Raw genomic sequence first — 26,188 nt, 5'->3', positions numbered from 1 at the left:
AGTAAGAGTAAAATGCGAAACTTTACAGTGAGTTAGGCATTTTTAGGCGAATATTAACAAATTAGGCTCTAATAACCGTTTTAGGGCATTTTAGGGCACTATAAAACTCTCTGAATACCTTTCAATTTCCATGAAACACAAATATTAATAATTATTTTTACTTTTCTCCTAAAGAAACAAAATAGGCATTTGCCCTAGAATCCGATGTCTGGTTATGACATCAATTGGTCAGTGACAGATTTATTTTTTGGTGCTCGGAGTTCTTTACCAAAATTTACGTATAATTTCTAAAACAATTAACAATACCATCTTTTGAAATTCAAAAAATCATCTCGCAAATTCCTAAAGATTCCCTGCAGATTTGTACCACTCAGAAGGTCTTTATTAAGAATAATTTTAAATAACATCTTTTATTTGCAGTCGACCTAGTTGGCGAGTTGGTATATCACTGGCCTTCTATGCCCAAGGTTGCGGGTCCGATCCCGGGCCAGGTCGATGGCATTTAAGTGTGCTTAAATGCGACAGACTCATGTCAGTAGATTTACTGGCATGTAAAAGAACTCCTGCAGGAAAAAATTCCGGTACATCCGGCGACACTGATATAACCTCTGCAGTTGCGAGCGTCGTTAAATAAACATAACATTTAACATTTTCTTTTATTTGTAGGTATAATTTTAAGGTCATCTTCTAAGATTTTATTTTATAATTGACAATTAATGGTGCTTAATTATTATATTTTATTTTATAACAATATTCATATTTAATTATATTTATTTGCTATCAATTTCCGGATCCTCGTTGTCATCCTTAATTAAGGCCGGACGATGTAACCTTCAAAATAAAGGCTGTGAAATTCTTTCTTGAGTCACCTTTCAGGGACATTTTTTATACCGCGACGGTGCCAGTTTCTGGATTTTGTTGCGAAAAATTCGATTTCATTTCAACGGCTTCCAAATTTTGGAAATTTCTTCCACGCAGGAAGTAGGCCATGGATCGAAATAGAAGGCGCGAGATCAGGAGTTTGTCAGATGGGGCAACAGCTCGATTCCTCCTAATTCCTGGATTTTTTTTTCCATGGTTGTTCGACCGGCATGGAGTTCTCGCACTATCCTGTTGCAAGTGCATTCTATTTCGATTACTAATACGGGGTACCTCTCAAAACTTAATGAACTCGTTCTAGCTCAGCGGTGACCGAAGCGGGTGTCGTGATTACATCGTGTAATCACAGACATTCAAACGGGTACGAGGAGTTTCCTGTACATTGCTGTGTTTTTCATTCACGTACTGACGGCAAGCAGGGACGGTATCATGTCGCTTTACAAACTCTGTCTCTACAAACAGGAAGAGTTGGTTTCGTAAAGAATGAGGAGAACTTTTTTGTTGTTCTGTCGGACAAAATGTAATATGTTTACTTTACTGAACTGTTCAATTAGAAGCATATAGAAACATTAATTGCCACGCTGAATAATGTATTATTATTATTATTATTATTATTATTATTATTATTATTATTATTATTATTGACCATTAAGTATGTGTTTCTAGACCGCACCTGTGGAGTAACGGTCAGCGCGTCTGGCCGCGAAACCAGGTGGCCCGGGTTCGAATCCCGGTCGGGGCAAGTTACCTGGTTGAGGTTTTTTCCTGGGTTTTCCCTCAACCCAATACGAGCAAATGCTGGGTAACTTTGGTGCTGGACCCCGGACTCATTTCACTGGCATCACCTTCGTTTCATTCAGACGCTAAATAACCTTGATGTTGATACAGCGTCGTAAAATAACCCAATAAAATAAAAAAATGAACGTGTTTCTATAATTTTCCTGTGCGTGCATGAATATTGATACGAGTATTTTTAGATCTTCTCCCTAGAAGGATAAAATTATTAGGTTTTTATTTCAGTTTTATTCTTTTTAATCTTTAGATGAGGGTAACTATTTATTAGTTATTCATTTAATAATAATATTGTAGAAAAACTGATTCAATATTATGTGCCAACAAACTGTTAAACTCCAGGAATTGGCATGTCTTAAATCATACCCAGGAAGAGGAAGATGAGATAAATAAATGTAATGGAGTCAGCTACCTAATGTGATTTGAAATATCTCGTGCTCTAAGGCCTTTTAATACAACAGAATTTCTCAAAAGAGTAATGATTAAAATAGCTTAAATAACTTGTCCATAAGAAATTTTTAATTTTGAAAAACTATGAATTTTTCGACCAAGTATCGTGAGAAGAATTTAGAAATTTCCTGATTATATTCAAGAGGAAGGTTAAAAAAAGAAGCAAGAAAAATCGTATATTATTCACTGGCTCTTGATGACAGCAGTGACATTACTGATACAGCAAGGCTTGTGATTTTTATCCGCGGGATTGATCAAGATGTTAGTACAGGAACCTCCACTGGTTGTAGTTTTCATGCCAAGTATACCTTTCCTCCGTCTCCTTACTTCATAGGCTGTCTGTCGCATGTAATCACTGCAGCTCGAGTTTTGGTCACCGCTGTTCTAGCTGTTGAGAATAAAGAGGCACATCGACTGGACGTCCATTAGGAAAAAATTCACAGTGAATCACACTTTCAGAATTTCACCAGACATATAACATTACTTTGGGGCCGAACCGATTTTGCTTGACGACTTCGGCAGGCTGACGGGGATCGAACCACTGTTTTGAGGTGTCAGGGTTGCAGTAATACATCCAGTTTTCATCACATGTGATGATTTTTATGATAAATCTGTCATCCATAGGATTATCGGTAAGCTGACGACAGATACCTGCTCTATGTTGAGCCTGTTCAGGTGTCAATTCATGAAGTACAGATCTAAAACTTCTATATGATTTTGTAAGCGTCTTAATGTGATGATTTATTTTTTCTTTTGAAACATCAAGTCCTGACAAGACTACTTTTTTGTGGATTTTCTTCCAAAACTCTGCATACCTAAGGTCTTACAAGATACTGTAAATCTTTAATGTCTCCGTCTCCATTATTGAAACGCGGAAAAGAACGTTGTGCTTTGCGCTCGCTAACGACACCTTCATTCTCAACTTGACATATTTTTCGAGTCGCGGGAGCAGGTTAATAATCTTGAACTCTAATGTCAAACTATATCACTTGCATTTTGTATTATTTGTATTAATAATTTACGACTGTCATGTGCTCATAATATACGTATACCTTGACCAAAACTACTTCCGACTTGACAGTTTACAGAGAAGGGGGAGCAGTGTTGTCATGTTTCCCATCTTTCGTGTAAGCGAGCGCGCTGCCGATAGAGTGCAGTAATGAACGGCTGACATAAACACATACATTTCTAAGCAATTTGTTGAACACTAGGCATTAAAATTTGTGTACATTATTACTTTTATTAGTCTATTATTATTATTATTATTATTATTATTATTATTATTATTATTACTAGTAGTAGTAGGAGTAGGAGCAGCAGCGGTATTCTTCAATGTAGTTAGAAAAGCGTCGAAAGGACTGTAAACTGTAAAAACAGGTTCAAATTTAATACGAAACGTCTACTTTTATGAGTGTCGGTATTCTTCAATGTAATATTGTTAGAAAGGCGTTCAAAAAATTGTAAACTGTAAAATTATTTATGATTAAAAATCTGCACGGCCTTTTTCTTTTCCAATATCGATAACAGTGCTCTTACTAATTTTAACACAAGCAGCAGTTCTCATTACGACTTGCGCCAAAGGTAAAAGAGGCCCGCCATTATCTTTTTCCCTCTCAAAATACTCCCTTACATTTCACACCATCTCTCGCGCTTGACTCTTTAACGGGGCACCTTGTACAATATTCTTTGTTCACCGCCTGCCTTTCCTTCCTTCCGACATTGCACAAGTCACCTGTTTAGAAACTCTCGCAGAAACTAGAAAACACACATTAGCCATACACTCACCAATGACAACGAAGATAATACGTGTAACATAATTTAAACAGAATAATTATCGATACCGGTACACTAGACCAATAATACAACTAAATAATATTTTTAATTCACACAAAGTACGCGCCAACCAGCCAACTCAAAGTCATTCCGGGCACTGTATTCACCTCTAGGCCGTGGTATTCACGTGCAACTTGTAAACATAGACACGGCAACACCGTCCCGTTACCATGGTTACGCCTCTCTCGTGATTGGTTGATTTGAACGGTTGCCATGGTAATATGCTAAAGGCGCCATTTGTCAGGTCGGAAGTTGTTTTGGACAGACCATAATAATAAACATCGCGTCCTATAAATTGTGTTGCCGAACTAAAGAAAATAATTAAAATTTACAAAACACCAAACTTAGAAAATTGGCATTAACTTATGAGTAGAGGGCGAATTTTGGCATATTTGCATGTTTTAGTCCTTGAAGGTTAAATTGTTATTTTATTGGGTTATTTTACGACGCTGTATCAACATCTAGCTTATTTAGCGTCTGAATGGAATGAAGGTGATAAATGATAATACCGGTGAAATGAGTCCGGGGTCCAGGACCTAAAGTTACCCAGCATTTGCTCGTATTGGGTTGAGGGAAAACCCCGGAAAAAATCTCAACCAGGTAACTTGCCCCGACCGGGATTCAAACCCGGGCCACTTGGTTTCGCGGCCAGACGCTCTGACCGTTACTCCACAGGTGTGAACTTGAAGGCTAAAGATAAGCATGTATGAGAGAAATGTGTTTCATGCTGTGAGGAATCAACGGGGGGAAGTTTTGTAGTGCATATAAATGCATATTCAGGGGGTTGGTGCATATTTCTCAAATATTTGCATATGGATGCATATTACACTTTTTACCCTAAGATCGTTACAAATGAATGACTTCTCAAGCACGCTATGAAATCTTTCATATCAAACTTTTTTTTTCTCGAAAAGGAAGTAAAAACGAGAAAAATTGTGTTAAACTTTTGTTTGAAATATCTCAAAGAATAAGCCCTTGAAATAATGAAATTACTTACGGTTCTTTCTGTACTTTATATCTCTTTCTGAAAAAAAAAAAAAGACAAAAAAAAAAAAAGAAAAAGTAAAGGAAAAAGAAAAAAAATAGAGAGAAGTGTTGAAAACTGAAGAAATATAGGACATTTTGGACTTCAGACTTTGTACCTTTTCCGATTACTTCTTGAATCATCCAGTGTAAAGGTCGTTGTGTACTTACTTGTTAGAATTTTTACAAGTTAAGTCGCTGTTAGGAGCCATTAGAGCTATAAACGTTATCAGAAGAAACACGGAAGGATATATTGCCAAAAGCGACAGTAGTAATGTTACGAAAAGCTATTCAGGTCGATTCGCGCTGTCCGTGACACAAGTGAGGTTTAAAAGTTCGGAGAAATTGGGAAAACTGGTGATGTAGTGGAGTTGAATTGATTTTATTCATATGTGAGACTTTCACTGTTAATCTGAAGTGACCGTTGAAGTTTTAAACCTACATTTGACTTGTTTTAAAATTCCATATAGTATTAACACTTTCTCAGTCTCTTGTTTTTGTAGACTAGTGTAGTATCAATGAGGCTTTTATAATCCAGTATGCTCTCAGAAAATCTGAAAAATCAGAATTTTATAAACAATCGGAGCTAAAAGGAACTAAGTGACTTTTCACAACTTTTCAGGAGAAGCAAAAAACATTACAATAATAAGACAAATATTAGATTTTTATACTAATATTTTTATATTACAGAAGACCATAGAACATTTAAAAGCGTGACTTAGTTCCTTCTTCCACCGTTCGATGCGCATGACATCCGTTCTTCAAATTGTTTCATAACCCAAAAACTGCATATTTTGACTTAGTTCCTTTTAGCTCCGACCGATAATTATATATATATATATATATATATATATATATATATATATATATATATATATATATATATATATATTACGGGTTGTTCTGTATGATTATGAAACTTGGACTCTCACTTTGAGGGAGGAACAGAGTTTAAGGGTACTTAGGAAAATATTTGGGGCTAAGAGGGATGAAGTTACAGGAGAATGGAGAAAGTTACACAACGCAGAACTGCACGCTTTGTATTCTTCACCTGACATAATTAGGAACATTAAATCCAGACGTTTGAGATCGGTAGGGCATGTAGCACGTATGGGCGAGTCCAGAAATGCATACAGAGTGTTAGTTGGGAAGCCGGCGGGAATAAGACCTTTGGGGACGTAGGTGGGAAGATAATATTAAAATGGATTTGAGGGAGGTAGGATTTGATGATAGAGAGTGGATTAATCTTGCTCAGGATAGGGACCGATGACGGATTATGTGAAGGCGGCAATGACCTGCGGGTTCCTTAAAAGCCATTTGTAAGTGTGGTATCAATTCTTTTGTTATCGTCATCGTTATCGTAACTACCACCACCACCACCACAACCACAAGGAAGAATAGACTGCTTAGGTGTTTGGGTTTCAGTATTAAAGAAAGCTTTCATATGTTTGTCAATGAGGTGAGAGCATGGTAGTTGGTGACCCAGCAGCGGAACCCACTCCCCTCCCGACGGGAGGGGTGGCCTACACCTCAAACCGTTGGACAGACGGGTGGAATGGTATACACCTCAGACCGTTTGAGGTGTGAATATGGGGGGCCTGTTGGGGTTGAATGGTACACGGACTTAGAGGGATGGCGGGACTGGTGTTGGGGGTTAGGTCGGTTCGGCGTGGGTGTGGTCGTTGGGCTACAACTCATCCCAGGGGTGCACAATGGAACTTAGGTCGCGGTGCATAGGGATGTTCCCCTCCCGGCCTCATAGAGAGAAAAAAATGAGGTGAGAGGCAAACATTGATGGACTGGCGCTAGTTTTCTATCCAAACTGGCCGAGTTCAATAAGCAAACGTTTACTTTTACCACTAAAGGTTACATCACATCCAGGTTGTCTCACCTATCATCTTCATTATTTGAAAATATGCTGGGTGATTACTGTAGGCCTATGTCTGACTGTGAACGAGCGAGCCCGGTTCAAGTCTTAGGTGGGACAAGGATTCTTTTCTCCGAGATTCTCTCTCAACCAATTAAAACAATTGAAGGGCTCTGCAAAAACGAGGCAGCTCCACTTTTACAAAGTTCTGGAAAACTACAAAAAACATTCTAAAAACTTCAATTTTAACTGAGCTTCTATTCTTTTTCAGAGTATGTTCTAGATACCTAGGAGTTTCATTTTATCATTCAGTCATTTATTACAATCAGCAATTTAGGGCGGCAAAATATAAACAAATAATGTAGCTACCCTCTTTTTGATATAATTAGCCACGTTTCGCACAGAACACACAATTACTGTGTCTATATCCTAAACTAAAACACATATTCATATACATATACATAATGTATGTGTATGTATTTATTCACACTGCAAATGGGTATATACCCAGTGGCAGTGGTAACTAATTACACTCAATAACGACAATTAATAATAAACACAACTAATGAAAAACAATAATTAACAATAATAGTAATAATAATAATAATAATAATAATAATAATAATAATAATAATAATAATTAGGCGCATCCAAAATTAAATGAAGCATGGTCACTTAAAATAACATTTAAAGTAAATCTAATTTGTATCTTAACCCTAAGTTCGAACTGAGACCCACGAGTGTAACAGGTTCATACCTGCACAAGTACCTTTCGGCACTACACTTATTTCGCTGTCAACTCACTCACTGCACTGATTCTATCTGATTTCACTAACACTTCTAACCATTTCACTGTTCAAATACTTTGCACAGCCACTTCACTGACACAACACACTTCGTCACTGATAGAACACTTCAAATAACAAGGTATCAATTATACCCTTTAAGTAATGTGTATAATATACTACCGTCTATTAATAAAGTCCTTAAGCCTATTTTTAAATACATTTTTGGTTATTGGTAAAGCCTTTAGTAGGCCTAAGTCTGCAGGTAAAGCATTCCAGTCCCTGATAGCACGATTGAGAAAAGAAAACTTTGCAGTGTCCGTCCTCTGTCTTCTTTCCCTCAATTTATATGAGTGATCGTTCCTTGAAGAGTAATTTGGCGGCTGCAACCTATTTTTTATTTCTTTCCAGGTAGGCTCACCTCTGTATGTTATGAACATTGCGCATAATCGAATTCGCGTTCTCCGGTCCGAGAGTGTGTCCCATTTCAATGGTGAATTGTTACAACAACACTTGAGAGCCCGTTTTTGAATATTTTCCAGTGTCTTTATATATTCTAATCTGTAAGGATCCCAACATGCAGCACCATATTCCATTACTGGACGAACTAGTGATCATACAGGTTGAACCGTAAGTAATGTCATTAATTTCAGCGAGTTATTCTTTGAGATATTTCAAACAAGAATGTTTAATAAAATTTCGCACGTTTTTGCTTCCTTTTCGAGATAAAACTTGTTTTATACGAAACATTTCCTAGCGTGTTTTGGGAAAACCATTGATTTGATCCCCAATATGCTAGGTCATTTTGAGGGAGCAGTGTATTATGATAATAAATTATTGAAAGAATTTTAGTTTTGTCCCCTGATCCGAACAAATAATTTATAGCATTGTAAAATTCCTTTGCAGAACGAAAAGTTACCCGGTATTCCGGTGTCGTCTTTTCTGTGCTGATATAAGTACTAAGTTCTTGAGGAGTCAGGGCTCTGGACTTCAAGATATTGTTTATTGATGAGACCTTTCACTGTGGGGGAGCTTATAGCCGAGGTATAATGCCTCACATGTCAACGGCGCTACCTGACATGGAGCAGTCAGGGTCGATTTACCGTTGCTCTAGCTACCTAATAACAATAACTCCTGGTGAAAGTCCAGACATGTATTGCTGCTCTTGGTGGATATTTTGAACCACTAGTCAATTAATGTGTTTATTGACTTCTTCATTGTTCACAAATTTTGTTTGTGCATTGCTTAATTTGGTTCCCTGACGTCGTGCAATCCGTGGCGCGACAGCCCATACGGGGCCAAGACTTGTCAGCCGGGTGCTGGCCTCACATTCACATGCCTCAGCAGAAGTAAACTATCATCCAATCAGTACGGAGGTAACAAATGGTCAGCACAATGATCTCTCTGTCCCCCCCCCCCCAGCCGTTATAGCTGGTTTTCGAAACCGTACTTCGCTACCTATCTTAGCTCCTCAAATTCATCACGATGTTGGGAGGGCACCGGTCCCGTACACTGTCCGAAACTTAGCGAGAACTCAAACTAGCTGTCATTCCATAACGCGAGTCCAGTCTCGATGCGTTAGAGCCTTAGATCACGAGGCTACGACGCGGGAAGAATCCGTAGTGGTGACTAGTAAAATGGATGTTTTCAGTAGGGTTGCCGATGTTCCGTATTGTACGGCACTGCCCCCATTTTGAGACTGTGAAAGTTTGTTCCTTATTAACCTTACACGGGACGTTCAAAACCCCGTATTTACGGACTAGGTAGTAAAAGAATCGACAGCTTCAGATATTTAGGGTGTACTATAAGCAGTAATATGAACTGCTGCCAGGAAGTCAAAAGGAGAATAGCAATGGCAAAGGAAGCTTTTAATAGAAAAAGAAGCATCTCTGCGGACCCCTGCAGAAAGAACTAAGGAAGAGACTAGTGAAGTGCTTTGTGTGGATTGTAGCATTGTCTGAGTCAGAAACGTGGATATTACGACGAAGTGAAGAGAAGCGCATAGAAGCATTTGAAATGTGGGTATGGAGAAGAATGGAACGTGTGAAGTGAACGGACAGAATAAGAAATGAAGCTTTGTTGGAAAGAGTGGGTGAAAAATGAATGACGCTGAAATTGATCAGGAAGCTGGGTTTGCAGTGAAAGACCTGCCCTTGGGCAGAACACGAAATGAAATTAATGAAATGTAGTAAAAGAATGCCATTTTTCATATTTTCTTTTAATATTCCATGTATTTTATACACGTATATCATATCATAATTTGTTAAATTATCACATCAGAGATGAAATGAAAGAATGCACATGGAATTGTTTCTGTAGATTTCTGCGGTCTGTCAGTTATGAAAAGTAAGTGAGGGATAAAAGCTGCAGAATGGTCCGCAGTTCTCTAGGTTAATTGCAATCATAGCCTTCATTCATTTTTGAAGCAATTAAGATGGATTGAACTTTGCTAGTTAATACTAAAAATAACACAAAATATCAATAACCATAAGATGCTTTGTAGTATACAGTAATTGAATAAATTCCGTTTATAAAAATGTATACTTTTCACTAGAAATCAGTGATTGTTGTTTAGTCAACTGACCAAAGACACAAATAAGGCATCACTGATGAGACAACTAAGCCAGGAGATAGTGGGGTAGGGTGCCCAGTTTTCATCCCTCCATTGCATACATCGCTGACTAGTCACATACTTCACTAATCAGACTTCAGATGCATACAAATAAATGAATAGGTAGGTAGAAAAAGGGCCCATCTACAAAATTAAACATTTTCAGAAAATGGAGAAAAATCTTAATATTCTTATTATTTTCTATGCATCAACACAACTTTCTTCAAACTGTGTAAAGCTTGGAGTCTACTTCCTGGGCCTCTCTTCTAGTCAATGTGTGAGCCACAATGGAGTGTACCATTTTTAGAAAAAGTATACATGGGTCCTTTTTCTTCTGACAAATTCAATTGTTCTTTCTATGGGACATATCAAATCATTCATTTTATTGGATAATTAAAGTAGCACAAAATCATATCAATTGTTTTCTAACCTAAATTCCAAGTAATAAAATTACAGTAAAACGTAATTCAGTGTTTTTAGATATGTACAAAACTATGGCAATAATATGGCATGGTGTGCATATGGGTTTCTCTCAAAGTAGGCCTATGTGCATTTCTCTTGCGATAACCATCACACTTTGAGGCTCGACCTCATTCTGCCCTTATTGGCATTCTGAAAACCTGGTAACCCTAGTTTTCAGTCAAGCATTGTTCTTTCTTTAACACATTTTGACTGTCACTAAATTTGAAGCAGGGACATAGAGCTCGTTGGGAACAGTACACCCTATCTCTTTGTAAGTATGATGACTTCACTTTGTTATCCGGAATCAAACCCAGATCCGACGCATTTGTAGGTAGAAATACACGCAACACAACGAAAAACTGCTTCAACTACTAAACCTACTTTATAAGGGACTTCATGACATCACAGTTTGGGAATTTATTTAAACGACCATAATGGGTAGAGTTACGGACGTGATACCGACCAATAAAACCAACTAATAAATACTTAAATTTGATTAGCGTGTAGCTTTATATTGTATTGGGCAGTATAGTTGTTCGGGCGGTTACAGCCTTTCCATTCTGGAATTCGTGGATTCAAACCTGAGCAGAAATATAAAAGTCCTCGTGTTATCATTGTTTGCTTCAGAAGGTGCATTTAAAGCCGCGAGTCTTCGATTTACGGCGCATAAAAGAACCTTGTCCCCATAAAGGAAGTTAATGAACAACACTGAAATATTTTCACTGAAGGGATCTTAAAGTCTTGGTTTTTCTGAACCGACGCATGCGACGTCCGAGATGCGAGGCCCGTCTGCACGAGAGATAGTGAGTGGTTTCTATAGTTGCGAGGTGCGCAGACCTCGCTTCTCTCAGTTATACAGGGACATCATTTTATTTTTACTTCACTTTTTATTGTACCTGAGTTTTTTAATGTACTTCGCTCCCACCCCTTCTACTAATGAAGTTCAACCGTCCTCCACACAGAACCAAGACCGCATATGCAGTCATAGTAGCCGTACGGTCATAGTAAACAGTACGTTCCAAAAATATGTTCGCGTTTTCCAGTGACGAAAGAGCTTTCAATATTGCATCATTTTCCATTTGCCTACGTCGCATCCCGGTTTCCCCCACCTGCTTCTATTCGCCTCTCTGTAAATGCTAGTGGCGGGGCTGTCTTAGCTCTTTTCTGAGAACATTAATTTCTGCTAGAAATTGGACGTCTACGTAATATTATACCCATACAATTGTTTAAAATAACTTAAATAAAAGGGCCTCGTTAAGTAATTAACTGTCACGTGATTTCCTCCCTTTCTACGACGCTGCGACGTAACCACTTGGATGGACAGTATATAGCATGTCTGAGTAAATTTATCTTTTCGGATCGGGGAGAAGTGAAGATTGAATTTACAGTGCGTAAGGTCTCTTTTATAGAGTAGGTACAGAATTATTTCAACATGAGTTACTGATACGAAGTACTAACCTGGTAATTGGAATTACGTACAATAGTTTATAGTGCGATAATATGCACATTAGAACTGAAGCCTGTATCGAAATAAACGGCCACCATTTTCAAAAATGTGTTTAAATATCCATATTATGATTATTTTTCAGTTTAACACACTGCATAATGAATATGTCCGCAAGGAAAACTCAGTTCGTGAGTAAAAACACTCATTGTTAATACTGTACTGTATTTTGATTAAACAAAAACCTAATGAAAATTGTCAAACTCAAAATCGCGATATTTCCTAGTTTACGTAAATGGGTGAACTACTTTTCTTCCCTCCTATACCTAATAAAGTGATTTGTTTGTATATTACGCCAGTATCATCGAACTCCAGTCGTGGAAGGGGGTTTCCGGTTCTTAATCGTTGAGCCAAAGGTATAGCCAGGTTAATATTAGAAATGTTAGTAAAAATAAAATGATGTTTCTGTAGAAACCACTCACTATCTCTCGTGTAGTCCGGATTTGTGCGAGGCGGGCGTCGCATCTCGCACGTCGCATGCGTCGGTTCAGAAAAACCAAGGCTTTAGACAAGCAACTTGAGATTCCTGCGGAATCCTTGGTATATGGGTTCAAATTTCCATGTTACGGCATAAAAATCTCGAAAGAGTATTCACGCCACTGATTTTGATATTATACGAAACAATATCGGAAATTGTTTTTAGATGTGATATCTCGTACAACTAAAAAAGTGTAAGTGCAACAATTATTATTGCTAAAGGAGTTCCAATTACAACATTAATAAAATGTATATATCTTGATTACACAACTTGTAACACTGTATCACTTCGGAATATGTATTACATTACTTTTTTGTGTTAAATTCTATCGTACCTGGTTTACATGCTTCGAACTATTATGGGTCATCCTCAGGTTCTGAGGAAGATAACATAATTTATCTAATGTAATTAGTATATTTAACTTCCAATCACTACGACAAATAAATTAATGAATAAACCTATACGAATTAGACACCCTTTATTTAAAATTGCCGATGTGACAACGTTCAGCAGGATTCATGCAGCTGACGTACTCTGCACAGACGTCAGCTCAGCTGAGTTCAAGCTCCATAGGTCTCCTACCGAGCGGATGGCAATTCAGTACAAATATTCGATAAACAACTTACAATGTTATCCACAGTTTAGAAATATCATATGATATTAATTTATGGAGAAAGTCGTCGTAATTCAAGTGCTGCAAGAAGGATGTACCGTCAACGTTTTCCGCAAAGAAGGTTACCTAATCGGCGAACTTTTGTAGCAGTTTCTCAACGATTGTTAAAAATTGGAAGTCTCTTACCTCGTTTCGAAAATAACACAACCAGAAATTTCTTTTAAAATGATACTGCTTAACGGAAGCGGGAAAGATTAAAATGTTGCATTAGAAAAAAAGTTCGTGTGATTTTGTGCAGAAAACCATTATTGTTTATTTTTAGACGTACAATTAAAATGGAGCAATATTGTTAAATAAAATGGAAATTTACCATTATGTTCTATTAATGAGATCGAAAGTTTGTATTTGCTGCTCGTTTTACGTAAACAACAGTTGTCTTGATCCGCTCCTGCATTAGAACAGAGCATCTGTTTTGTACCGGTATATCTGTATCCGCTTGAGTTGTACTGTGTACTTGTAAATCCCCTCCTCCCCATCCAGCCACGTTGTCAAGCTTCTAATATTGTAAACTTTAATAATTAGACTAGACGGCATTTCGGAAGGCGGTTAGCTTCTATATGCGCCGTAACATTTCTAGTACGTGACGTCACAAGCTTGTACAGTAGAACCAATCAGAATCAGTCTATAACAAGCACTTCCCGAGTTCGTTTGTTCACGTACGAGTGTTTCAACACATTGAATAAGTAAAACTAACATTTACTATGTGTATGTAAGGTAAATAAATGGAAGAAGAGACTGTAAAAAGACAAGTATTACACAAGCATGCGCGGAAAATAGTGTTTAAGGTGTATAGTTATTTTAAAAACGTTAACGAGCAGAACGCTGCCGGCCATCTTGATGCTGGCAGCAACGTTGCCAACATGCAAGAAACGACTGCAGAAGCATGTGGTGTGGGATTGAGAACCGTGCAAAGAATATTGTTAGTGAAGGAAAGAGGGTTTGTTTGGTGTCATGCTTACAGTAATCAACGGCTAAGGTCATTATTGTCTTTTGATAATTTAAATTCTCTCCTGCGCTGTTTGTATTGCACGTGTGCGTGAAGTACGATGTGGCAATGTTGTACGCTGCCTTGCCCTCCCTATCTGTCTCGACGCAAACGCTAGCAGACTACCGCCTTTCGAATTGCCGTCGACTCTAGTTAAAAATTGCAATTAGAAAAAAATTGTAAGGACATTTTTTTCTTCCTTATGACATGAATAATCATCAGTTAAAATAATGGTACTTACATCGCTTACATTCTGTTTGTGAGGTTTTAGAGCATAGCGACACATCCATGTATAGTTATGTGTAGTAACAGTGTATTAGTTCGAACTTTACTACCACGAATGCAATGGTTTTGTTGGAATGACACAAAGGCATGTCTCTTGTAATTCATCAATATTCACATTCCTTGAATTGATTTGTAGTTAGCAACAGGTGACCTATTGTATTCTCACAAGTTAACTAGGACTGGACAGTAGAACCCTTCCCCCACTCCCACGTGTTTCAAATCCCCTTTCCCCGCTCTGACTCCCTCCGTTCTTGGACCTGTAAAACCCCCTCCCTCTTCTCTTTTGTCCATCCCCTAGTGCGTGCACGTATGTGTGTGCTTCTGGCACAAAACGTCTTCTACCACCACCACCACCGGCAGCAGAGATTGATTTCAAAGTCCATTTATTCTGAATTGCAAGTGTGCAAAAGGTTTGCCAAGACAGCGGCATGTTTTCACCTTAAGATCGCATTTCTACGAAAACATACATCGCCATAATATCTGAAATGTGCTGAGAGAGTGTTTCTATTCTGCTTTTGCATGTAGTTTGACAGTGTGCGAAACAACTGAGTGTCGATTGTGATGGGAGCATAACATAACGCGTTTCAAGGAAGCGAGTCTCGTCAGTGAAAATGACTTAAGTTTCGGTTAGAGAAGTGTGCGTCTTATGGAATCGAACTGTGCTGCAATTAAATTGATTATCGCTGAATAAAAGCGAGTCCTATGCGACGTGGCGAGGCAGTCTGTCGACCGTGCGTGTTATTTGTGGATTTGTTACCAGGTAAGACCAACTTTGTTACTGTGTTGTGCTAGGCGTCGTACAAGGAACGTTTCATTATGTCTGTAAATGTACTTAAATGATAGTGCAGTTAAGCTGAAACTTTTTTCGTAGATTCATGTTAAGAAGATATTCTCGTCCGTGTTATTATGCCGGTCGAATGCACGTTTCTGTGTGAAAGAACGAGGGATGCAAGACTAGCGTGTTTACCTCCTAGCAGCTGCCAGTGTACATCTTTTTCCCTTCTTCCACCCCATCTCTTGTAACGACTTTGAAGGCCCTTGCATGTTCCCTCTCCCCTGTCAGTATATCGATACATTCACTGAAAGACTAGATGTGGCAGCCATCTCTCTCTATTTTTGCGTAGTGTTAACATATTAAATTATTTCAACATGCTTCAATTTCAAAACATTGCACTTACTGCATTTCCTTCATATTAATGGAGAGAAAATTGTTAGTACAATGCAAGATCTGTGAAACCCCTAATTTTTAGACAACTGACTTCAATGGATTGCTTATTATAAGGTAATCTTAAGGGAGAATGTATTTTATTTAACCTTCGATCTCTCTACGCACCACACACGGGACTGACGTCTGATTTATGTTTCGTTATTTCGTGATAAAATGTACAGGGACATCATTTTATGAGAAAATTTTAGAACACTGATTGCACCTACCAAATTATGTCTTGATATACTAAAAAGAGCAGATTTGTCTGCGTTTGTCGAATGCGCATCATTATATTTACGAAAAGGCATTTTTCAGTGCCAGTAATTTATTTTGTGTGCACAAGGTTGGAATTATGAAGTAAGAGGGAAAGGGTGTAATCCATGTTCTGGGGTTTATCCCATTTGGAATTTTTACTAACATTTCTAATATTAATCTGGCTATTTCTTTGGATTAACGGCTGAGAACCGGAAACACCGTTTGCTACCTCCCTCCACGACTGGAGTTCGATGATACTGGCGTAAAATACAAACAAATCACTTTACTAGGTATAGGAGGGAAGGAAAGTAGTTCATCCATTTAGGCCTACGTAAACTAAGAAATATCGCAATTTTGAGTTTGATAATTTTCATTAGGTTTTCGTTCAATCAAAATACAGTACTGTATTAACAATAAGTGTTTTTACTCACGAATTGAGCTCCCATTCGGACGTATTCATTATGCAGTGTATATTATACTGTCTACAGCACATTAGCGTACAATATAGAGAATGAAGTTAAATTAAAAAAAATAATCATAATATGGATATTTAAACACATTTTTGAAAATGGTATGTGTTCATTTCGATACAGGCTTCAGTTCTTTTGTGCATATTATCGCACTATAGACTATTGTATCTAATTCCAATTACCAGTTTCGTCCTTTGTACTAGTAACTCATGTTGAAATAATTCTGTACTTACTCTAAAAGTGTACCTTACGTATTGTAAATTCAATCTTCACTTCTGCCCGATCCGAAAAGATAAAATTACTCAGACTTGCTATCAACTGTTCGCCCAAGTGGTTTTGTCGCAGAGTCGTAGAAAGGGGGGAAATCACGTGACAATTACTTAACGAGACCCTTTTATTTAAGTTATTTTAAGCAGTTGTATAATATTACGTAGACGTACAATTCCTAACAGAAATTAATGTTTTCAGAAAAGAGCTAGCCACTAGCCTTTACAGAGGGGCGAGCAGAAGCGGGTGGGGGAAACCGGGATGCGACGTAGGCAAACGGGCGACAGTACCTGTGCGAAAATATGATTCAATATTGAAAGCTCTTTCGTCACTGGAAAACACGAACATATTTCTGGAACATACTATACTCACTCAGTATAGTTTATTATGACCGTAAGGCGACTTTGACTGGATACGCGGCCTTGGTTCTGTGTGGAAGGCGATTAGAAGTTTACTAGTAGAGGGAGTGGAAGTGAAGTACATTCAAAAACTCAGGTATAATAAAAATTGAAGTAAAAATAAAATGATGTCCCTGTATACACAAATACACATACAAAAGAAGAACAATAAATAAGCGAGTTTTCGTAAGATCTAGGGCCAGTGACAGGTTAGGTTTGGTTTGTTTTGACAGACAGTACATAAATAGATTTACCGTACTCTGGAAGATCGAAGAAAGGAATGCTTTCCCGCTTAATGAATCATAATGGCGTTCAAAGATACGTGAACCCAGCGGCGGTTCCTCGGGGGAGGGAAGGGAGGAACGTCCTCCTCACATTTTTTTTTCTTTTGAAAGTAAATACCAAATAAAATATGTGCCTTGAAATTCGAGGAAGATTAGATAATTTTTAAGTTCTCAGCTATAAGAAAACCTCGGTTGATCGAGTTGTAAACGACGCGCGCTCATGTGCTGCTACAAAACTGTGAGAAAGATGCGTGATTGTTTGTGTAGAGGAAACTCAATCCATTCCTCCTTTACCGCAGTTAACACACATAGACAACAGCGCACTAGCGGCCAGAGAAAGAAGCAGATTTTTAAAGCAAGTAAATGAACGGATAGGGAGGAGATCCTCCTCTGAATCAGAGCATGGGCGGGAAATAGAAACCGACTAGTCATGCAGTAAGCTCGCTACCGCTGCCATCTAACGATTTTGCATTCAACCAGACTATAACACATCTAGGAATAGACAATGAAAACAGTTTTAACGCAAAGCTATGAAAGATACCGTATAAACTTTTTTTAAAATTATAAATAAATATTATTCATTGCACTTTATATAGGCTACTATTCATGGTTTGAATCTTTCAAGGATATTTGAAAGTTAAAGTTGGGTTTACATATAACAAAGAGGAAGTAGTTAGTTCTGCGTTAGTATCGCAGGTCTTTTGGCCCCTGAAATTCATTTCCATTCATTGTCTACTAGACAGGGCAACAGCCACAAGACCTGACATTCTTCAAAAGCATGTGATACTGATCTTGTAAAATATACTTGTGGCAACACAGAACACGTGGTTGGGTGCAGTGTTCTCGCTTTCCTCAGATTATTTCCCATTCCCATTTCCGTAAAATGGTCCCGATTACATGTTAGTAGCTATAGTCTCTTCCAACACGTGTGATGCTGTAGTGTACACGAGAAATGCTGCGAGGTTGTGAATTTCCTTGTAATTGTTAATTTGTGCAATTATTCAATAATGAATGGAAGTGAAAACATAATATATTTTGTAAAATTTAGGAATCTCAGTTTACAAGAACAGATTATTGCTGTACAGAAGGGAAGGCCAACCCCAATACTACCTGGTCTTAAATGTATGCATGTAGGCTAATTTGTAGCATGTTTTATTCAAGAAGGTATCATTTCGTCCTGTTAACTTCTTTCCTCCTCTTAAGAAATACGCAGGAGCCGCCACTGCCTGAACCCTAGTAATCGATAGTGATCGATGATTTGTTGGTGTGAGTGTGGCTTCTTTAGTTATTACTTCTATGAATAGAGGCCGAAGATAAATCAGTGTCGCCAATTGTACAGACCAAGAAACAAAATTTGGGTCACCTGAATTTTTCAAGTTCCGGTTATAACATATGATCGAAAACTTTCGGCTCGGAGTATGCGCAGTGCTACATTCTTTGACTTTAGAAAAAAAAAAAAACATCGAGTCGCTCAACTATTATGTCCCTCATTGTACCTTTTTGAATGTAAGGGTTGCTGTAAAGTTCCGATTTCTATAGCCCCGAAAATAATGACTACGTTTCTGCATTGGACAAAGGTTAAAATGGTCAGTGTAATTGAATTGGACTTTGGTACATCGTTAAATGAAGTAGGCTATACAGTAAACTGTTGGCAGGAAAACACTGGAGTTGAATTGTTATAATTCTTTTATTTACTCTCGGATTATGGTCCAACGTTAAGTTAACGTGAACGTATTTAAATTCACCGTCTGTCCACTAAATCTTTGGTGAAGAGAGAGAATTGTATTTAACTCATTATTTTACACATGTACCATCTCATCAATAGAATGTAAAAATCTGTTATTTTCGTCTGATAAGAACTATCTTTTACTATAACATTGTCGGTTTTATACAGAAAATACCAAATGTCCCAAATTTCTCGCATAGGAACATCTTGTGAATCCTGGATGAAAATGGAGACAAAATATTTGTGACAAAATTTCATCCGAAGAATTTTTAATTGCACATTGTGGCAACATTGTATTTTTTTAAATAAATGTTAGTCTTATAATCGCATTTGAATGTTTACTGTTCAAACACATCTCTTTCTTTAATATATATTTTTTATTTAATTTATCTATTATAATTTATCTTATTCAGTAACACTCTAGGTTTTCATTTTCTTTGAATAAATGCACTCACATTTCGTACTCGAATTTATCGATAAAATGAAAACTTACTGTTTATATTGCACCTGAACATGCCGTATTTGGAATGGTGGCATCTTGACGATGTCACGTGCATATTACGAGTACAAGAGGTTGCAATGCATGAATTTCTGTCTTTATCAGGTACCCATTTTCAGTCACTTTTTTTTTAAAGATAGCACATAAAAGTATGTTATTACAGTCCATGAGGATTTACTTGTCTAGTCCCTTTTAGAAAGAGAAAGAATACTCACCATCTCTCTCTACCCTCATTTATGGTGACGGCGGTATGGTCGACACTCCTTCCAGCGACCAGGAGTTAGCAGCGGCGGCACTCTCTTCCTCTTCAAATTCTGACTCCTCTCCGCCAGAAAGTTCCTCGTCCGTGTCCGTGTCATCCAAATTTATTACGAATCGATCGCTAATTTCGTCTACTAGTCCGTCCTTCTCCCAATAAAATTGTTCGACTTTTTCCACGTGTTCACAGGCCTTTCTCCAATTATCTTCCGTCACTTTTGCAAGAGCGCTCTCAAAGAACAATTTCACATCTTTACTTTTGAACGAAATATTACGCTTCGCAACGTCATTTTTAACCTGCCCCCATATTAATTCGATCGCGTTTAAATCACAATGGTATGGTGGCTGTCTCACTACAGTATGGGAGTGCATTGTCGCAATTTGGTCGATTTCGTATGTTTTGAAATTATCTTTTTTAGTTTTTACAAGTTCATATAATACAGGTTTCGTGGATCGTAAATCAAATTCAATGTTATTGTTACGAAGCCAGGACTGCATTTCAGATTTCGGTGTTGATGAAATTGGTGCCTTATTGAGTTCTGTTGAATGATAGGGGGCATTGTCCATTACAATGATGCTATTGAGAGGAATGTTTGGTAATAATTGATTAATGAACCAGTTCTTAAATACAGTGCTGTCCATCTCCTCGTGGTAGTCTTTAGTTGATTTAGATTTGAAAGTTAGAAGCGCGTTTGGAATGAAACCTGTCGAACATCCGGCGTGTAAAATAATAAACCGTTGACCTTTTCCTATTGGGGTTTGAAGTGGGAAGTCAATTTCGTGATCATCGCTTTTCCAAACTTTGCTTTTCGTATGGTTCACATTAACCCAAGTTTCGTCTAGATAAACAACGGCGCGTCCAGTGGCGCGTAATTCTTTCATTTTTCTTAAGAATTTAAATCTCTTTAAAATAACATCTGACCTTTCCATTAAAAATTTTCTGCCTTGAGTATTTTTAACATACCTAAATTTCATTTTTTTAAGAATTTCTCTCAAACTCCATATGCTTCCAGTGAATAAGCTTTCCTTAATTAATGCGTCATTTATATCCTTCAAACTAGGCAAAAAATCAGTCCGATACAAAGAATAAAATTCTCGTCTTATAGCGGCGGCAGAAAATGAGTCAATTGCAGTTTTCTGAGGGGTCCTGTTTGGGCGTTTCTTTCCTGGAGTTCGCAGAACACTTCCACTTTCTAGTGCCTCCCTTTGTTTTTTTTAAATCCTGCTAACACTACGAGACGATATACCTGTCGCTGCAGCAGTTCTTTCGATAACCCTCGACACAGATATTGTTTGCTTTCCGCGTTTCAGTGCCTCATATTCTTCAGTAAAGAATTTGTGTACATTAATAACCATGTTCATACTGTCCGACTTCAAGGCTTTCCCGCGTTTTCCCATATTGCCTACCATGATTATTAAAAACAAGAGCACAACACACATTACAATGTTTAAGATAACAGGGAAACCATGCAATTCCGAAAACATTTTGTTTAAATTGTGAATTATTGTGTATTATATTATATTATATTATATTAAATTGACACAACGAGACACACACTTACTTCACTATTCACTAAACACTACTGAATAAATGAACTCGAACAACGCCAAGACGCCACTGAGAGACCCACTAATTGGATTTGCAAAAGTGTGTTCTAGAAGGGCCAAGGGAGAAGGAGGGAAGGGAATTCCAAGAATTCTACAAAAGAAAACCTTTCCCCCCTTACATCTGTTGACAGTCGATAGACAAGGACCGCAGACAAGGATAGTAGAAATCACGCCAACTTAACCCTCATGCACTGTAGTTACAATCAGTACAGCATGAAACTTTCTTTGTGACGTCTGGCTATGTAATTGATCCTTAACTCTAAGATCACAGATCTGGGCATGACACAGGACACAGAGTCCGAATTCTACGTGAAGGAGATCAAGGACATGGTGAACATCGTCCAGAGGCTTCTCGCAGACGGTAAGTACTTGAAATTGTTTACAATATTGTTTTTATGCCTTAGTGAAGGTCACACACATTTCAGATTGAAGAACCAGGTCGAGAAGATAGTTTTCGGGTACCTGTACAAGGACGATTATGAACCATATAGTATAACAGTGATGATAGTGTCTTTGTCTTACAGACACATCTTCAATATAGGAAGTACCATATTGCATTGAACTGAAATGGATTGAATTTCGAGGAGGAGGTACTACGACCCAATACTGCAACCTTTCAAGATCTATTGCGCTAGAGGCTGGTTCACAATAAACCGGAAACGAGAATCGGAACGAAAACGGTAAAATTGTTAAAATGTATACATTTAAATGTGAGCATTCACAATTAACGAAAAGCTTGCCGGAGCCCGAGATCGGGAACAGAGAGTTGGCCAAGTTTCAACTTTGGCGTTCACGTTTTCGATCACAGCCCACTAGATTCATTCTATTGCCATCTAAAAGCTATTTTGTCGTATATTTTGTAGCAAGAAGACCGTGACATAACCTATGCATTATTTTGTTATGTCCTGTGCATCATGGAGCAAGTTTTATTTGATGAGATTCTAATATTGAAATCCTCACATTTACGATAAGCCTCGTATAAAAATGAGAAAATGAAGGAGAATACGTGGCTTTCAATAGCTGCATCTTTGAACACCGATCGTAAGTGAATCATATTTTATTACTGTATTGGTTATATTACACACTACATATTCACGCTTCAATTCAATAACTACTGTTGTGTTTATTTTTGTTCTATTACAAATGTTTCTTCTCTAATTATTTTACGTTATGGTAGACTTAAAATAGGTTGTGATAATAAAGATGCATGGGCATATTTATAGTACCGTACCTGATGAAATGTTTCAGTTGAAATTTCGAAGTTGGTTAACCTGTGTATATGTTGGATGCCTTGTACTCGTGAGAGAACGCCATTGGTCAATTATACACAAGTAACATCAGAATGCGTAATATCGACTTTACATATCGTTATTGACATACATATCGATATGCATAGTCGTCTACGATCTCGGTTTATTGTGAATCAAAAATTTTCATATTCACGTCCTCTGCTTCTCGTTTTCATTCTGGTTCTCGTTCCCGTTTATTGTGAACCAGCCTTTACTCTCAAGCTAGGAGCATTCCCAACCCTTACCGACAGACACACTACGGTCCATTCACAATGGAAATTGAACGTAAACGTAACGTAAACATAAAAGCTAAGGGCTATGTAATGTAATGGAACCGTTCACAATGGAACACATAAACATAAATGTAAACGTTCAATTAAACGTTGACATAGAAGCTTGCAAGCTACAAGCGTCTGCGTTTAAGGTTATGCGAATTGTAAGAAATCAGCCAATCAGAACGCACTGCTGTTCGCAGATGGAGTCTGCTGTCTTCCAAGAATTTGGAAACGTATTATTGACATGGCAGAAGAATATATTTGAAGTATGTAATGTCAAAAGTAACCTAAATAAATTTAGTGCGGAACAGTAACTAAGTTGCCGTTACTTTTCGAATGCCTTAGTATTTTTTTAAGTTTTCGCGACTCACGTTACTTTGAAAAATGGAGTCTTTGATTATTGGAAACAAGACTAATTTCACACTAACGAATTGAATTTCTTGATAGTGTAGACCAGCAGTCATCATAACACTGCACTCTGGGGCTAGCGTCTCTTATAGCACCAGCGTGCATTCGTGGCTGCTGGCGGGTATGCTTACTCCTGCACGAGGGTTCATGTTGCCATGCACTGCTTACCCGTAACCCATTTCAGCTAGTGCTGACTACCACTGGTGTGTAGACTGTTTCTCTGTAAATTGAAACAATTAGGAGACATCTTGGCATACGAGTATTTCTTTCTAGTAAAATTAAACGTAATAGAAGATTTAGAAAGAACATTCTTAGAAAGAATTACAGTAGACTGACAAAACAAGTTGTTCATTACATACCTCTGGATCTGGAAAATAACTACAGGAATATCAAGGCTACACTAGGGTGATGTAATGGGCTATTAGTCTGTTTTCAAATTAGATGACAGGGGCAAAGATAGGGAAAGCATAGCATTCCTCAGCGTGATTTGTGACGTAGAACTATGTTTTTCTCCTCACTAGGTATCGAGGATATAACTTGGTAATGAACAGTCACGTAAAAATGCAACTCCCTCCCTTGTTCTCATTCTGTTCCCCTTGTTTTCCTTGTGTTAACCTTATTCTTCTTGTATTCTCCTTGTACTATTTATGTTCCCTTTGTACTCTTTGTATTCACCTTGTACTCCATGTGTTCCCCTTGCACTTCATGTGCTCCCCTTGATCTCCTTGTGTCCCCCCTTGTTCTTCTTGTATTTCCCTTGTACTATTTGTGTTCCCTTTGTACTCTTTGTACTCCCTTTGTACTCTTTGTATTCACCTTGTACTCCATGTGTTCCCCTTGCACTCCATATATTCCCCTTGCTCTCCTTGTATTCTCCTTGTTCTTCTTGTATTTCCCTTGTACTATTTGTGTTCCCTTTGTACTCTTTGTATTCACCTTGCACTCCATGTGTTCCCCTTGTTCTTTTATTCCCCTTGTTCTTTTATTCCCCTTGTACTGTTTGAATTCTCCTTGCACTCCATATGTCCCCTTGCTCTCCTTGTGTTCCCCTTGTTCTTCTTGTATTTCCCTTGTACTATTTGTGTTCCCTTTGTACTCTTTGTATTCACCTTGCACTTCACGTGTTCCCCTTGCACTCCATATGTTCCCCTTGTTCTCCTTGTGTTTCCCTTGTTCTCCATGTGTTCTTGTTCTTGTGTTCCCCTTGTAGTCCTTCTGTTCTGTTATAATCCCTTTGTTTTCTTTTCTACAACCCTTGTTCCGTATCCGGACTTTTCGTCACATCCAAGACAGAACCGCGGACATTTGTCACACTTTGAAAAAATGTCACAATGGCAATATGTCACTACAATTGTATGCTTGATCGGATTTTTTGTCACACTTTATCGGACTCTTTGTCACAGCCAAAACGTACCGCTGACAACAATGTGAATTGTTTCCATGACCACAATTATGTTTCCGTTGCAAAGTTGAGGAAATAAAGAGATTACCTACATGCTCGATATATTCTACATCTTCCACTGTGTAAAATGTGGTTTCAGGAATATTCAACGACACAAATATAAAGCTTCCTAAGAGGGATTCATTAAACGGAACAGGATTATGGATTATGGAATATCTGCGAGCACTCTGACATAATTTGCTGGAGAATTCTAAACAGCATCACAGAGCTCCGCTTTCTCCGTCATAACATAAAATTAAAAGCCCCTAAATTGTGCTGTAGAGTATGCAAATGTTAGACCATATTTCGTAAAGTGCTATATCCAACCCAAACAGTTGTGACATTACTTTCGCGCATGATGAAACGGGCTGCGTGGAAATATCACCCCTGTGACATAAAGTCTGCAGTGATAAACACCATTGTGACAAAAAGTCTGTGACGAAATGTCCGCGGTACGTTTCTTCTGCGACGGAAAGTCCGGTAATCCCCTTGTTCTTATTGCATGCCCCTCGTTCTCCATGTGTTCTCCTTGTTCTCTATGTATTCCCCTTGTACTCCTTGTATTTCCCTTGTTCTTGTGTTCCTCTTGTTCTTTTTGCATTCCCATTATCTCTGTATTCTTCTTTTTGTATTTTCTTTAATTCCTCCCACCCGTAGATCTACCGAAAGATATGCAGCATAGCTTAGACTCGCACGTGAACGTACTTCTGCATAAAGATATGCACCATAGTAAAGCTATCTTTGCATTTGTTGGTTTTTTAAAATAAATTTAAATAAATATTGTTTATTTCTTGAAATTATTGTAATACTGCAAAATATATAAAAAAAAGTATTTAATTCATATGGCAGTGATCTGCTGGAGGGATTTCTGTATTTCCTACATTACGTTCATAGTTGCAATAAGAAAATTATTATTTCTTTTTCTGATAGCAGCTCAACTTCTGTTTCTGTGATCTATAGGCTAATTTTTGGTTGGTGGATCGTAAAATAAACTAGTTGCAATTACTTCCTTTCTTCATATTTTAAGGACCAATTCACAATGAAAAGTAAACGCAAACGCAACGCGAACACAAAAGCTTCAGGTCAGGTTTCTTAATGGAGCCATTCACAATAAACATAAACAATGGCGTTAGACACTACACGAGAGATTGAGAATACCATGCTTTCATGTTCGCG

The 26,188-nt window shown here is 37.9% G+C and overlaps 1 protein-coding gene across 7 annotated transcripts in view; it reads left to right on the top strand.

The window, feature by feature from the left end:
* Positions 1-26,188, top strand: part of fus (epithelial splicing regulatory protein fusilli) — a 544,142-nt gene that overhangs the window by 290,650 nt on the left and 227,304 nt on the right. For all 7 annotated transcript variants that reach the window (XR_011333184.1, XR_011333185.1, XM_069831352.1 and 4 more), the window contains exon 4: positions 21,871-21,960. Coding sequence is in view for 5 of the 7 variants with exons in the window: in XM_069831352.1 (XP_069687453.1) it covers positions 21,871-21,960 (90 nt within the window). In the remaining 2 variants the exon portion in view is untranslated. The remainder of the gene's footprint in view (positions 1-21,870; positions 21,961-26,188) is intronic.

This window comes from Periplaneta americana, chromosome 7 (genome assembly GCF_040183065.1).
Source record: "Periplaneta americana isolate PAMFEO1 chromosome 7, P.americana_PAMFEO1_priV1, whole genome shotgun sequence".
NCBI classification, from domain to species: domain Eukaryota; kingdom Metazoa; phylum Arthropoda; class Insecta; order Blattodea; family Blattidae; genus Periplaneta; species Periplaneta americana.
Note: the sequence above shows the minus strand (reverse complement) of the source record. Positions and strands in the feature narration are given on the sequence as shown.